The sequence below is a fragment of the Mastigoproctus giganteus genome, chromosome 6 (assembly GCF_048544385.1).
Source record: "Mastigoproctus giganteus isolate SK-2022 chromosome 6, ASM4854438v1, whole genome shotgun sequence".
NCBI lineage: Eukaryota > Metazoa > Arthropoda > Arachnida > Uropygi > Thelyphonidae > Mastigoproctus > Mastigoproctus giganteus.
Window position 1 is genome coordinate 167,650,305 of NC_143580.1, and position 16,692 is coordinate 167,666,996.

Sequence of the window (16,692 nt, forward strand, 5' to 3'; positions counted from 1 at the left end):
TTCTAATTTCATATTCATCTAAATCAGCAGTTCACAACTTTTTCAGTCAATGTACCCATTGGCTTCAGTGTGAGACGCTGCATTCCAATCAGTCTAAGTAAGAGATGTCACATATCCCTTGGTCTCGGTGAAAGATGTAATAAACCCCCATACCTATTCCAGCTCTACTCACCACCTTAGTACAAAGTTGATTGCTGGAACAAACTTCTATATGTCGTTGTGGAAGTTGATAGCTTAAATAACTTCAAGGAAGAAGATTCTACTAATGCTCAACCCCCATATGTATTCCAGCTCTGCTCATCACCTTAGTACACGGGCAGAATATTTCGCAGCATGGTCTGTGCTTGTTAACAGCAGAGACTGCTTCTACAGGGATAGGATGCACTTAAATAGAAAGCGTGCAAGAATATCTGCTGATGTTATCGAGGCAGTGTTAGGTGGGATGGAAAACTACTAGCTTCGATTCACAGACTAATAGATTAACAGTAGCCTCAGACAGAGGTGAAAGTGATTCGGCACTGCTTCTACTGGAATGAGCAGCAGCCTGGAAAGCAAAGTGATGGGATTACTTTTGATGGGTTACGTTTGCTGTTTGTTTGTTTTGGAATTTATTAGGCGCATCAGCAACTATGGCCATAGTGCGCCAGGCTGTGTTAGGGTAACTAAGAGTAAGAAATTTGATGAATTGGAACTGATGGTGAGGAGACCTCAAAGGCAGAAACTGTTGGGATATCAGAGCCGTGGTGTCACACATATAAGGAATGCAGAATTGGAATTTAGGGAGTACAATGTGTACAGAAAGGACAGACGGGATAGGAAGAAGGTAGGGTTATATTGTTAGTTAACAAACACAAACTTATGAGGAATCTTTGGCAAAGGAAAATAACAAAGACTTCTTTACTTATGTAAACTCTAGAAGGAAGGGGATGAATCAGATTGGTTCACTTGATATCTATAGTTTGGCTGTTGGTACTGCTCAGGTAGCTGACAAACTGAATGAGTATTTTGCATCTATATTCACATGAGGAATTCTATACGGAAGTGGAGGCCAAAAGTTTATCAAACTCTAACAGGAAGCTAAATGATTTCGTAATAATTGAGCAAAGTGGAGGGAAAATTGGTGAGATTAAATGGTAGATGGGATCTATCCAGTTACATTAAAGGAGGAAGCAAAGGAAGTAAGCAAACCGTTAGCCATAATTATGCATCCTTGGACTGAGGGACTGGAGATGTGCAAATGTATCCCAAATTCACAAAGGTGGATCAACGGATAACATGAGTAATTTAGACAAATTAATTTAACTTCTGGTCCGAGGAAAATAACGAAGAAAAAAGTTAAAAAAGAATTGCAGGATAATTTAGACAAGACTGTAGTTATAGTTCAGACACAGCATGGTTTGCAGACGATATGAAGGTTGGCAAGGTTCATTACGGAAAAGTCTTGTCTGACCAATTTCATTGGATACTACAATATGGTCACAAAGGAACTGGATACAAAAAATATTTTTTATATTATATACTTGGATTTCAGGAAAGCTTTTGATAGTGTTCCACATGGAAGACTGCGCTTTAAATTGCAGCAGTATGGCATTAAGGGCAAGTTGCTGCTATGGATAAAGGAATGGTTGAGTGCGAGAAGATGGAGAGTGATAATCAGTGAACACAGCTCTTTGTAGATTAATGTTATTAGTGAAGTCCAACAGTGTTCGGTGTTGGGCCCATTTGTTTTCTATATTTATCAACAATATTGATGAAGGTATATATGAGGCTTAATGTCCAGGTTTGCAGATAATATGAAGGTTAGCAAGGTTGTTAATGACAGTACACTATTTCAACATGATATAGAAAAGTTTTGCAGATGGGCTGAGAGGTGTCAACTGAAGAGGTGTTTACCATTGTAAAATGCAAAGTACTGCATATGAGTAGCAGTAACTGCAGAGTAATGAACCAACTGTGCAGTACTACAGTCTGGGTAGTGGAGAATGAAAAAGTCCTGGGGGTAATTGTGTAGTCAGATAAGTTTTCTGAGCAATGCAGACAGGCTGCCAGAGCAGCTGATGGGGTGATATACAGAAATTTCACTAGCAGGAATAAGGTACTGATTATTCCTTTGTACTGCATACAGGCGTGGGACCTCATTTTAGGAAGGATGTAAAGCTGCTGGAAAGAGTACAGAGAAGGGTGAAATTGGTAAGGGGAACAAAGGGTTACTCTTATCAAGAAAGGCTTAAGTTCTGGTAATTGCAGTGTCTGGTGACTAGGCACCTGCAAGATGATCTGATTGAGGTGTATAAGGCCTTGAATGGTTTAAGCAAACTCAATGGTGAGGGGATTCTTCCTCTTGCTCAGATTATGCACCTGAGAGGGGCATAAATTTAAATTGAGGAAAAACAGTTGTAGAATAGATGTGCGGAAATTTGGCTTTAGCCAGCGGGTAGTTGATTGCTGGAACACACTGTCATATGTCATTGTGGAAGTTGATAGCTTAAATAAATTAAAGGAAGAAATGAAGAAACTTTTGGAGAAAATGGATGGGTGAAATGGGAAGGGTTTTTTTTTTTTTTTTTTGGCTGATTCTGTATAAGCTTGCTTTCTAGCATCATATGCCTCTATTGATGCCCCATACATATTCCAGCTGTATAGGGCTGTATATCACCTTAGTATAGGGCACAAAACTAAAAAATTACATTGGTAAATTCCCAACAATTTCAGCTTGACCATTAGCTGGTTTCTAGTAGTAATTCGAGCGAGTCAAAGCAACAGAATAAATGCCTGCATGCACACTAGAATAAATATGAAGGAGGGGACTGATGTAGCTGCTATTTGTAGCAGCTAAGGAAATGTGCTGTATAACACAAATATAATTAAGTCACTTATGTATAAATTCTGTTTTATATAATTGTTAGATATATACTATTATTATTATTATTTTTGACATATCACAAGGGTATTTATATCATATGAAGGAACAATCCTCAAACCCCTTTAAGAATTTTCCCTTAACACTCGGTTCAATCATTTTTTTTCAATTTTAGCACTCCCAAATCGAAAAATGCTGCCACTGCCACATTTTAATATCCAAGATTTAAAAATAAATGGTTATCTTGCATGGAATACTTGGACCATAACAAACTGCTATCTCTATTCAAACAAGTTGTGGAATTAGAAATATATATTCAGGATGACCATCTTTTTTTATGAAAACCCCAAACACGAGAGGTATTAGAACCTATAGTACTTAGTACCGTGCATAGGTTGGAGGCTGAGAAGATGAAAAAAGATATTTGTTGACATTAGACTTGAACTTCTTGTGAGCTGTAATTTTCAGAAAATACGTATGAAGGAAGATTATTCCAGAAAACGGCAGTTGAATGAATAAACGAGGAAGATGAAAAGTTGGTTCTGTGAGTTTGAAGTTGGACAGTAAATGGATGTTGGTAGCACGAGTTCGGATTGTTTTAAAAGAGAGAGCGGTAATTATAGAAGCTAATTCAGAAGAACAGTGCCCATGGAAGTATCTGCAGAAAAGGCATACAGCAGAAACAGTACATCTATGAGACAGCGAGTGGAGAGACTCTGTTAGAGATGAATCATTAATTAACCTAACTGCCCTCTTCTGAATGGAATCAAGAAGCCTCACGGAGGTTTTCAGGGCACCCCAGATGTGGGAACAATATTCCATGGTAGGGCGGATTTGCAATTTATACAGAGTGAGCAGCTGTTTGGAAGAAAAGTAATGACGAGAGGGAAAGAAAACCAAGTTTTTTAGATGCAGAGGAAGCAATATTTGTAATTTGCTTGTGCCAAGGTAATCCCCAAAAGAGATATATCATCTTGCCTAGAAATCGGAGTGTAACCAAAGATGAGTGTAGGAGCAGAAGAATCCTTTTTTGCGAGATATAAGATGGGACTGAATTTTAACAGGATTTAAATTAACTAAGTTGTCTTTGCCCCCCATTGGAGAATTACCTGGAGATCGACATTTAAGGAACTGGTACTGGATATTCGAGAATTTGAAGCTGATTGAGCAGGGCAAGGTTTCTCAAACTGGAATGCAATGTGCTATCATCGGCAAAACTATGGATAGCAATTCCTGGTCAATGGAAGAAGGTCATTAATATACAAGAGGAAAAGAGTGAGGGAAAGAACTAAACCTTGGGGGTGACCAGCATTAATGGAGAAGTTAGAATATAGAGAGCCATCTACCATCACCCTCAGCGAGCGGTCAGAGAGAAAACTGGATTACCAATTACAAAAAAACAGTTGGAAAACCATAAGATGGAAGCTTGTTTAGAAGACCTTTATGCTAAACATTATCGAAAGCCTTTGATATGTCAAGAGCAACAACTTGTGTTTCACCGAACTTTTCCACTAAATTTGTCCATAAATGGGTAACATAAGCCAGAATATCACCAGTGGATGGACACTGACGGTATCCATAATGGCAATCGGTGATCAGATGGAAAGTTCGTAGGTAGTTTAAGAGTTGACAGTTAATTGATTTCTCCATTACTTTAGATAGAGTAGATGTAATTGCAATGGGATGATAATTGCATCATACTGGGATCATACTGCATGATTTCCATCATGCAGTATGATTGATGATTTTTGAGGTTATGATGAATGTCGTGGCGAGATCCAATATTCCTTACATTTCGAGGGTACAGCTCTAAAACGGTGTTCGCAGGCCGGCCGCTAGTTAGTACACCGGACTGAACCTATTGGTAACTCTCTAGGAAGCTTCCGGATCAGCTAGTGTATAATCTTGCTACCTCTACTCTGCCAGATAGTGACTGGAGGGAGTCCGAGTAGTGTCTATGCGGGGAGCATTGTCGAGGCCACGTTATCTCAAGGATCTGGGTATATTCTTACCACGTGTATGCCATATCCAAAAATTTCATTATTTCATACAGCATGTCCCACCCACTTTTTCTTACTATTGAATACACCATGAATTGTCAAAATAACAGAGCAAGCTTATCTGCTAAAAGATCTAAACCTCCCAAGGACTTCCTAATTCATTTCACAAATATACGTGGTCTCAATTCTAATCTCAACGATGTCCATTTCCATTTGCAGTCTTCCAAACCCCATGTACTTTTTCTGACTGAATCTCAGTTATCAGTTGATTCAACTACTGCTCATCTCAGATGTCCAAATTATTTGCTGTATGATTCCTTTCGCCTCAAAGGTGGTACTCGTGCATATGTCCGTTCTGATATTCCCTGTCAGAGACTTGGCAATTTGGAATCTCCTCTCTTTGATCTTCTCTGGCTTAAAATCTCTCTACCTCATTGTGCAAAATTCATCTGTTGTCTCTACCGTTCTCCCAACTCCACTAATCACTTGGAGCTCTTTGACTTCCTCTCTTTGCAACTTGACTTTCTCCAGTCCAACTTTCCTAACAGTGAGGTAATTTTCCTTGGTGATTTTAACGTTCACAACTCCAGCTTGCTTCCATTTTCTAGTCACACCGACCCAGCAGGTCGAGATGCTGAGGCTTTTGCAATTACTAATGACCTAGCACAGATTGTTCATTTACCTACAAGAATACCGGACAATCCTAATCATACAGCCAATATGCTTGATCTTTTTCTCACAAACAACCCTTCTAAGTACAAGGTTGAAGTGAGAGGTCCTTTAGGCACTTCAGATCACAACTTGGTGATTGTCTCTTCTCCAATGGAACCTTTATCTCATGGCTATTCCCAACCTCGTATTGTTTGGCATTACAAGAATGCAAAATGGGATGACCTGCATGACTTCTTTTCTTCTTTTCCTTGGTCTGATTACTGTTTCAAAACTTCTGATGTCAATGTTTGCTCAGATCGTGTCAGTGAAATTATTCTTGCAGGAATGGAATCCTTTATCCCACACTCCACTTTAAAATCTCGTCCTTTATCTAAACCTTGGTTTTCCAATAAATGTGCTAAGGCTGTCCAAGAGAAGAACGTTGCATATCGTAATTGGCTTGTTTCTAATTCTTCAGTTTCATTTTCTGCCTACACCAAAGCTCGCAACAATTGTAAAGCAGTTATTAATCAGTCCAAACTAGAGTTTGAACAGGCTAAGAATAGAAAACTTGCTTCTTGCCCTAATGGTAGCCGAGCATTCTGGTCTCTTGCCAAAGCTATTGGCCGCAACTTTTGCCCATCTCTGCTCCAACCTCTGTCCAAACCAGATGGTTCTGTTGTCACTTCAGCCAAGGATAAAGCTGACCTGCTAGCATCCCATTTTTCTTCGAGCTCATGTATTAATGATCTTGGTAAAACACCTCCCACCATTCCTAACACGCTCCATTCAATGCCTCCTGTGGTCTTCCGTCAAAAGGATATCAGAAGGATTCTGATGGAATCTTGATGCTCAGAAAGCTCCAGGTCCTGATGGTATTTCTCCACTTGTTCTCAAAACATGTGCTCCTGAACTTACTCCTATTCTTTGCCGCCTTTTTTCACTTTCTTATTCCAAAGGTGTTTTTCCTTCTGCTTGGAAATTTGCTCATATCCAGCCAGTTCCTAAAAAGGGTGACAAATCCCTCCCATCCAATTATCGTCCCATTGCAATTACTTCTACTCTTTCTAAAGTGATGGAGAAATCAATTAACCGCCAACTCTTAAACTACCTAGAAACCTTCCGTCTGATCAACAATCGCCGGTATGGATTCCGTCAGTGTCGATCCACTGGTGATATTCTGGCTTATGTTACCCATTTATGGACTAATTCAATGGAAAGGTTCGGTGAAACACAAGTAGTTGCTCTTGACATCTCAAAGGCTTTTGATCGTGTTTGGCATAAAGGTCTTCTAAACAAGCTTCCATCTTATGGTTTGCCAACTGTTTTTAGTAATTGGTTATCCAGTTTTCTCTCTGATCGCTCACTGAGGGTGATGATAGATGGCTCCCTGTCTTCTAACTTCTCCACTAATGCCGGTGTCCCCCAAGGTTCAGTTCTTTCCCCCACTCTTTTCCTCTTGTATATCAATGACCTTCTCCCATTGACCGGAAATCCTATCCATAGTTTTGCCGATGATAGCACATTGCATTCAACTTTCCATTTTGAGAAACCTTGTCCAGCTCAATCAGCTTCAAGTTCTCGAAAATCTGCTGCCAATTCCTTAAATGCCGATCTTCAGGTAATTCTCCAGTGGGGCAAAGACAACTTAGTTGATTTCAACCCTTCTAAAATTCAATCTTGTCTTATATCTCGCAAAAAGGATTCTTCTACTCCTATGCTTATCTTTAGTGACACTCCGATTTCTAGGCAAAATGATATATCTCTTTTGGGGATTACCCTGACTTCTAATCTCTCTTGGCACAAGCACATTAGAAATATTGCTTCCTCTGCATCTAAAAAACTTGGTTTTCTCTTTTGCTCTCGGCGTTACTTTTCTCCCAAACAGCTGCTCACTCTGTATAAATCGCAAATCCGCCCTGCCATGGAATATTGTTCCCACATCTGGGGTGGTGCCCCCAAAACCTCTCTCAGGCTTCTTGATTCCATTCAGAAGAGGGCAGTTAGGTTAATTAATGATTCATCTCTAACAGAGTCTCTCCACTCGCTTTCTCATAGACGTACTGTTTCTGCTGCATGCCTCTTCTACAGATACTTCCATGGGCACTGTTCTTCTGAATTGGCTTCTATAATTCCCGATCTCTCTTCCAAAACAGTCCGAACACGTGCCGCCACCAGCCAACATCCATTTACTGTCCAACTTCAAACCCACAGAACCAACTTTTTCATCTTCCTCATTTATTCATTCAACTGCCGTTTTCTGGAACAACCTTCCTTCATACGTATTTCCTGAAAATTACAATCTACAGAAGTTCAAGTCCAATATCAACAAATATCTTCTTTCGTCTTCTCAACCTCCAACCCAAGCACGGTACTAAGTACTACAGGTTATAATACCTCTCATGTTTGGGGTTCTCATAAAAAAAAAAAAAAATTGGGGAGGGATCTGTCACCCTTTTTAAGAACTGACTGGAAATTTCCAAGCAGAAAGTAAAAACACTTTTGGAATAAGAAAGTGAAAAAAGGCAGCAAATAACAGAAGTTCAGGAGCACAGGTTTTGAGAACAAGTGGAGAAATACCATCAGGAACTGGAGCTTTCTTAGCATCAAGATTCATCAAAATCCTTCTGCCATTCTTTTGACAGAAGACCACAGGAGACATTGAATGGAGTGTGTTGGTAATGGTGAGAGGTGTTTTACCAAATCATTAATACATGATTTGGAAGAAAAATGAAATACTAGCAGGTCAGCTTAATCCTTGGCTGAAGTGACAATAGAACCATCTGGTTTTGAGAGAGAGGTAGGAGCAGAGATGGGCAAAAGTTGTGGCCAATAGCTTTGGCAAGAGACAAGAATACTCGGTTACCATTAGGGCAAGAAGCAAGTTTTCTATTTTTAGCCTGTTCAAAATCTAGTTTGGACTGGTTAATAACTCCTTTACAATTGTTACAAGCTTTGGTTTAGGCAGAAAATGAAACTGAAGAATTGGAAACAAGCCAATTACGATATGCAACATTCTTCTCTTGAACAGCCTTAGTACATTTATTGGAAAACCAAGATGTAGAAATACCTGTTGGCTAAACATGAATTTCTGTAGATTGTTATTTTCAGGAATATATATGAAAGAAAGTTGTTTCCAAGAACAAGAAATAAAATGGATAAACATGGAAAAGTTAACTAGTGTGAGGTTGAAACTGAATAGTAAACAGATTTTGATCAACTGAGACATTTGCAGACTAGTTTGGAAGAGATAAGGGGGAGGTGTAATTACAGATGCCACTTCAGACAGAACAGTGGTGCTCAAGGAAATCTACAGAAAAGGTATGCAGCAGACTCTGATTGTCTTTGTGACAGAGTGGAGTTTAATCTTCAATGAACTTCTTTCAGGTTGAGTATAGAAGCTTAAGATAGGCTTTGGTGGCACGAAACCATTTGCGGGAACAGCATTCAATAGTAAAGCAGATTTGAGATTTGTAGAATAAGTAAATATTTAGAAGAAAAGAATATTGAAAGAAAAATAAAACCTGATTTTTTAGTGCAGAGGAAGTAATATTTGGGATAGGAGGTCAGAAGTTAATAATTATCCCAATAAAGATATGTGTTCTTGTCTAGATATCTGAGTGTTATCAAAGATGTAAGTGGAAGACCACTTTTGTTTAAAAGAAGTAAGACATGCATGACCAAAATTTTGAAGGGACTTAAAATTTTGTCATACCAGTAGAAAATTACCTAGAGACAAGCATTCAGAGAACTAGTGGCAAATCTTCAAGAAGTCGAAAGTGTTTTCAGAGTAGGAAGAACTAGAAACTGGAACGTTGCATTCTATCATCGGCCAAACTATGGACAGGATTTCTAGTCAGTGGAAAGGTCTTTAATATAGAGGGGACTTCAGCATTGGTTGAGAAGTCAAAGGCATCTATTTTTACCCACAATCAACATTCAAAGAGAAAGCTAGCTTCCCAACTGCAAAAAGCAAAAAAAAAAAAAGCTATAATATGGAAGCTTGTTTAGAAGCCCTTTTTGCCAATCACAATCAAAATTATAAGGGAAACTGCTTCAGCATCACCAGACTTTTCTATGAAAATTTTTCCAAGGATGGGGAAACAGAAACCAATGAATTAACACTAATAGTAGTAATGGCATGTGATGCAAGAAAGCAAATGTATGAGCTTATGCAGCATCAGCCAAAAAAAAAAATAATAATAAATTTACAAAACAATTCCCTATAAATGTTTGTCCAGTTCCTCCTTAAATTTATTTAACCTATCAACTTCCACAATGACAGATGGAAGTTTGTTCAGCAATTAACCACCTGCTGGCTAAAGGCAAATTTCCACACATCTATCCTACATCTGTGTTTCCTCAATTTGAATTTATGCCCCCTTAGGTTCGTAATCTGAATAAGTGGAAGGATCCCATCAGAATTCAGTGTGCTCAACCCATTCAAGGCCTTATATACCTCAATCAGATCACCTTGCAGGTGCCTAGTCTCCAGCTGCTGCAATTTTCAGAACTTAAGCCTCTCTTGGTAAGAGGATCAATTCATTCCCCTCACCAATCTTGTTGCCCTTCTCTGTACATGTTCAAGCAAATCTACATCCTTCCTAAAATGAGGCCTCCAGACCTGTACGCAGTACTCAAGGCATGGCCTGACCACTGCCTTATACAGAGGAAGTATTCGCCTCCTTTTCCCTGCTAGCAAAATTCCTATATATCATTGACAAAACCCCATGACCTGCCCTGGCAGCCTGTCTGCATTGCTCAGAAAAATTCATATCTGACTGCACAATTACTCCCAGGTCTTTTTCATTTTCCACAACCCTAAGTGTAGTACCACACAGTTGGTACTTTCCCCCGGGTTACTTCTACCCATATGCTGTACTTTGCATTTGTCAATGTTAAATTTCAGTTGCCACTTCTCAGCCCGTCTGCCCAAATTTTCTAGATCCTGTTGCAGTAGCACACTGCCATTATTGTCATTAACAACCCTACCAACCTTTGTATCATCTGCAAACTTCAACACTAAGCCTGATATACCTTCATCAATATCACTGATAAATATACAAACAACAGTGGACCTAACACCAAACCCTGTGGGACTCCACTAAATAACATTAGTACAAGAAGAGCAGCACCCATTGATTACCACCCTCTGTCTTCTCCCATTCAACCATTCTTTTATCCATTGTAGCAACTTAACCTTAATACTGCTCCAATTTGTACAGTAGCCTTCCATGCGCAACAGTATCAAAAGATTTCCTGAAATCCATGTATATGATATCAAAATTATTTTTTGCATCCAGTTCCTTTGTAACCACATCATAATATCCAATTCAATTTGTCAAACAAGACTTTCCATTAACAAACCCATGCTGTGTCTGAATTATTGCTGCAGTCTTGTCTAGATGATCCTGCAATGCATCTTTAACCAGTGACTCCATAATTTTACCCGGAACAGAAGTTAAACTAACTGGTCTGTAATTACTCGTGTCACCCTTCGATCCACCTTTGTGAATTGGGGACACATTTGCACATCTCCAGTCCGTGGGAACCTCCCCTGAGTCCAAGGATGCTCTCATAATTATGGCTAAGGGTTTGCTTAGTTGCTTTGCCGCCTCCTTTAAAATAACTGGATAGATCCCATCCACCCCAGGTGCCTTTCTTATGTTTAACTTCAACAATTTCTCCTCCACTTTGCTCTCAGTTATTACAAAATCATTAAGCACCCTGCTACAACATGATGACCTTCTGGCATTTTCAAACCTTAATAACTCCTCATGTGTAAATGTAGATGCAAAATACTCATTCAGTTTGTTTGCTATCTGAGCAGGATCAACAGTCGAACTAGCGATATCAAGTGGACCAATCAGATTCTGTTGTTGTTGTTTTGGTTTTTAGGAGCATTAGCAACTAAGGCCATATTGCTCCAGGGATATGCGGTGGTCATTCCTTGACCTTTCCACATCCTCCGTATTTGGTGGGTACGGACTCGAACCCTTGTCTAATCAATAAGCGTGTGCTACGTACTGCTGCTCCTGCCCACCTGGCTACGGAAGCACCAAGACCAATCAGATTCATCCCCTTCCTTTTAGAGTTTATATAAGTAAAGAAATATTTTCTGTTTTTCTTAGCATCCTTTGCCAAAGGTTTCTCTTAATATGCCTTCGCCTGCCTAACCTCCTTTGTGACTTGATTACAGACTAGCTTATATCTGCCATAGGCTTCTTTGTTGTCTGATAATTTATATGCATCCCATGCATTTTACTTCTCTGCCATGAGTCTCATTAGTTCTTTTGACAACCTTGAACAATATTTCTTAATAGGTATGAAACTTTTAGTAGCTTCCACGATTAATTCCTTGAATGCTTCCCACTTAGAATTTGCTATTGGTAACATCATCAGTTGGTCCCACTGTACAGAATTTAAAACTGTCTGAGACCACTGTAGTCACCTTTACGGAAGCAAAAACCCTTTCCTTTACCCCTGATGGTAATTATATCTTTAAGTAAATCCCCCATTAGTACTTTTTTTTTTTTTTGGTAGTTGTTGGCGCATCGGCTTCTGTGGCCATAATACTTTGATATCATACTTGGATCATACTTTGATCCAAGCCTGGGGCGGGATTCAAACCCGCAACCTTTGGGTTGCTAGGCAGGCACTTTACCCGCCCGGCTACCCCGGTCGGCCCCCATCAGTACACTGTGATCACTGCCACCTAGTGGTTCCTTTATCTACAAATTCTTAATACAGGAATGATCACTGCTGATAACCAGATCATGAGTATTACTCTCTCTGGTTGCCTCTTGAACATGGAATTCATATTGGCAATTGCTGATCAGATAAAACTTTTCAAGATAGTGTTAAGGGTTCATAGCTAATGGATTTCTCCATTACTTCAAAAAGAGTTAAAGTGTAATGGGACACTAATTAGAAGGAAGGGAGGGATTTGTCATCCTTTTTTTTAAGAATTGGCTGAATATGAGCAAATTTTCATGCAGAAGGGCAAACATCAATGGAATAAGAGGGTGGAAAGTTAGTGTTTTTATTCAAATGTTTGTGTAGCTTCCTCATATACATACCAAGGAACTCCTGCCATCCCTGTGTATGAAGAGAATATTACATATGCATGGAAGAGTGTGTGTGTGTGTGTGTGTGTGTAGTAGGGAATACCATAATGAGTAAGGACTTGGCAGTCCCCAGGCCAGGAACCCATCAAAGGAATCTTTTACTAAGACCTTAGTAAATATGGCATATACAATTATATGCAATTACTCTTCTTCTCTGCCATTATGCACAAGAAAGAATCCCAACTTGCAGACTTTTGTTAAATCATGCTGTTATGCATGCAGCCAGTCAAGGAATGAAGGGTATTTAAAAATTGCTTCAATCTTCAACAGATCCAGACTTCTCCAAATGAGTTCCAACTAACAAACTGACTATACTGTCATGGAAGATGCAAAGACACGACTATAAAATGAACGAAAAAGACACGAGATTCATCCACACGTTAAGTTCGAATATATCTGGAAGGACCCACGAGTAGTGCAACGAATCCGTCGGTGAAAACCTAAATGAACTGAAAAAAAAAAAAAAACATGTTTGTCCTCATGTCGCCAACTACACACACGCTTCAGAGATATAAAAATAAGATAGAAAATATGAAACATAAATAGTGGTATTATTCACGAGTTATCTACCCGAAATACAGATTAAAAGTTTGGCTGCAAATTATTATTTTAATGAACTTAACCATAGTAAGTACCTTATTTATTTGTTTTAAATGTTGGCTTTCTGGGTTTATCTGCATTCTCATATTAGTTATGGAGGTTCGATTACTTTCTGGCACTGAAGGTTTCTTTCCAAGTATGCGGGATTTTGTTTCCTTACGGTTAGGTGATCTCGATCTGGATCGTGATCTAGACCGTATATATTTTTCAGAACGTCGGTAGCTAGGAGATTTACTCCTGCGATACCTATTACTATCACAAGTGCGGTTAGATCTCTCAGTGGAACTGTCACGACGCCTTCCATGATCACCAAAGTCCCTTCTATTTTTCTCTGAATATCTAAATGACTCTCTATGCCGATCGCGTCTCCTATCTCTAGAATCGTCATCGCTATGGATGCTATGCTGTCCTGCACTTTCACGGCTATATTTCTGTGAATCGCTCCGATAACCTCTGGACCGACTATAAGAACTGCCGACATTTCCGCTTTCATGTTTCAGAAAAGACATAGCCCTGTAATTGTTCACAGAACTATTTACAATAGCAGGTGTTACGGTTTGTCCACAAACTGAAGTTTAAAAACCCAAACATTTCTATGAAATAACTATCATTTAAACTAGTTCAAGCAGCTCTCGCACGGTAAAGAACGTGAAATGCTGGAATTAAAAGCCATTTCGGAAATTTTTAAGATCAATAGACGCAACACTTAAGTGTACAAATGGTAGAATAGAAACTATAAATTTCTAACAAAAAAATACAGATAGAGCGATTTCAATTTAGCCCAAAACAAGCCACCAGGTGGTCCATTACGTGCAGATCTGCGTCTCGGTCCAGATGTATGGGGAAACCATTCTACTTCCACAAGTACACACGACAAAAACGCCAGAGCAAAAAAAAAAAAAAAAAAAGTGAGTAATGTATCATCCCCACAAACCGTGCTTGTATGACTAAAAACTACGTATTTCGAGGTGTGTTATATTTGGCGCTTGGATTTTGGGAAATGCGGAAAGTCGACGTGATCCTGGTCCAGGACGTGGACTTTTCGTATTTGCAACTAGCAGAGTTTAAAACCAGACTAGTGTTCGAGCCAGTACATTTCTATATAATATTTTCGATACGGCCGATAATAAAAAGGGAGTACTCCTCTTTGCGATGTCGAATGTTAATTTAAACATCATAAAATATCAAAAAAAAAAAAAAAAAAACTTTCGTAGTGGTTTAGGTAGTTTCACCAGGTAACGCGTTTTAAAGAATTAAAAAGCGTGATACCAAGGACTTCAAAAACTACTTAAGATTGGGTGAAAGCTAATTTATTCAAATTGGAAAAAGAGAGGTTGACCAAAAATTTTGACTTTAGCTAGCGGGTGGCTAATTGCTGGAACAAACTGCCTGTCATTGTGGAAGTTGATAGTTTAATAAATTCAAGGAGGAACTGGACAAACTTTTAGAGGAGAATGGATGTATGAAATAATATATATATATATATATTTTTTTTTTTTTGGCTGTTGCTACATAAGCTCGTTTGCTTGCATTCTTGCATCACATGCCTCCATTACTATTACCATTACTATTACAGCAGCATGTTATAGACGCTACCTGAGGGAGTGACACTCTTGATCTGATTATCATTTATCCAGGGGCTTACATCTGCTATGAGCTTGGAACGCCCAAGGTTCTGAGTCAAAATATCATCATTCTTTTTTTCTTGGTGAATACTCTCTCTCTCTCTCTCTCTCTGTAAGGGTCATTCGGGAATTTTTTTTGGCTTGTACAGCATAAGCCTCAGGCTTCCTTGCACAATACAAAAAAAAAAAAAAAAAACCATAAAATTAAAAAAAATAAATAATAATAATAATAAAAAAAAAAAAAAAAAAGGGGGTGGGATGGCCCAGTGGTTACGACACTGGATTACCAGCCTGATGGAACCGGGCTCGAGTACTGCCTTAGCGGAAGCGAACGCGACTCCAACACGCTGGGGGACTGGTATAATAATAGTAATAAAAAATTAATAAAATAAATAAACATTGTGAAACCTACCTACGTCGGAGTTTGCAGCTTGCAGCTAAGGCGAGAACTACCGCTGGACATAAGCCGAAGCTAAACAGGTCCACCCCCCAATAATGGATGATGTCACAGATAAATATTAATCATACTGCGTCCAGTGTGATACTGGATAAAGTCAGTCGCGTTCAGGCCTTAGGCAAAGTGGTCGGTTCGAAAAATAAGAGAAGGTCTCCCGATGAAGACAGCGGCTATCACAAGAGAAGGGAAAGACTATCCAGCCCCACCAACTGCAAGTGCTTCCTGCGCAACTTCGCTAGTGACCACCCAGGAAGGGAAAAAACGCCAACGCATGAAGTGGAGCATCGAAATGAATACGTACATCATGCAAGCATACTACGAAATAACGAAGCTCGAGAACGATATGACAATCTTGGAAAAAATCAAGCAGGGCGTGAGCGATCAACTACAAACCAGAGAAAGAAGAATATACCACCGCCGAACCGGAGGAAGACAAGCAAGAGGAAACATAATCCGCAGCACCTGAAGTGGAAACAGACCAGGTCATGATATCCAGAATAGTGGACGAGTGGAAGAAGGCCCTAACAGAATTCGAAGGAATGTACCCCACAAAGACTCACGTGATACTGAAGCAGAGACAGAATAGAACCTTGTGGAGAGTCACAGACCACCTGACTCGGCACATAATACCGCATTACCTCGCCAGCAATGGTGCAACACTGGAGGCCATCCACACAGCCATGTATTGTGCTGCGGTAGCAGCCATGAGGATTAATGGAAGAGAAGTGAGAGACCACCAGCAGAAGAACTGAAAACATGGAAACCACCACTTGGGGAAAGAATTCAGCAGAAGATAGAAGAATTAAGAGTCAAGATAGGCCAATTGACCCAGTACCAACAGGAGTAAGAAATTAATTGGAAAAGTGAAGAGCACCCTCAAGAGAGACAGCGTCCACAGCAAATATGAGACAAAAAATCTGAGAATTAGAGAGTCTTGGACAGATTGAAGCCGAACCTCCTTGCACTCAGCAAGAGACTACGCCGATACAAAGAGAGCACCCAGAGGAAAATAAACAACCGAATGTTTGATGAGGACCAAAGAAGTTTTCTCCAAGATTCCTCTAGAAGGAATCTTGGAGAAAACGGGAAACAAGGGAGCGGACGACCCGAGAAGAAGACGATTGAGGATTTCTGGGCGGAAATATGGAGCAGGGAAGTAAAACATAACAGCCGAGCCACCTGGATTAAACTAGAACCGAAGAAAACCAAGGACATGCAAGAAATATGAGGGTGGGAGATTTGGGAAGAAATAAAACAGACGATCAAGAACTCTCACGAATGGCGAACTCCAGGAATAGATAACGTCCACAGCTACTGGTACAAGAAGCTCATTTGCACACAGAAGCACATGGCAGAGCAGTTCACACGAACG

The 16,692-nt window shown here is 39.7% G+C and overlaps 1 protein-coding gene across 1 annotated transcript in view; it reads right to left on the reverse strand.

Annotated features, from left to right (window-relative positions):
* The window catches only part of LOC150084734 (uncharacterized), a 147,343-nt gene extending 133,488 nt beyond the window's left edge, over nucleotides 1–13,855 (reverse strand). Inside the window, exon 1 of the mRNA XM_090376338.1 lies at nucleotides 13,274–13,855. Coding sequence (XP_090232464.1) covers nucleotides 13,274–13,747 — 474 coding nt within the window. The 5' untranslated portion in view covers nucleotides 13,748–13,855. The remainder of the gene's footprint in view (nucleotides 1–13,273) is intronic.
* Between the last annotated feature and the right edge of the window lie 2,837 nt (nucleotides 13,856–16,692).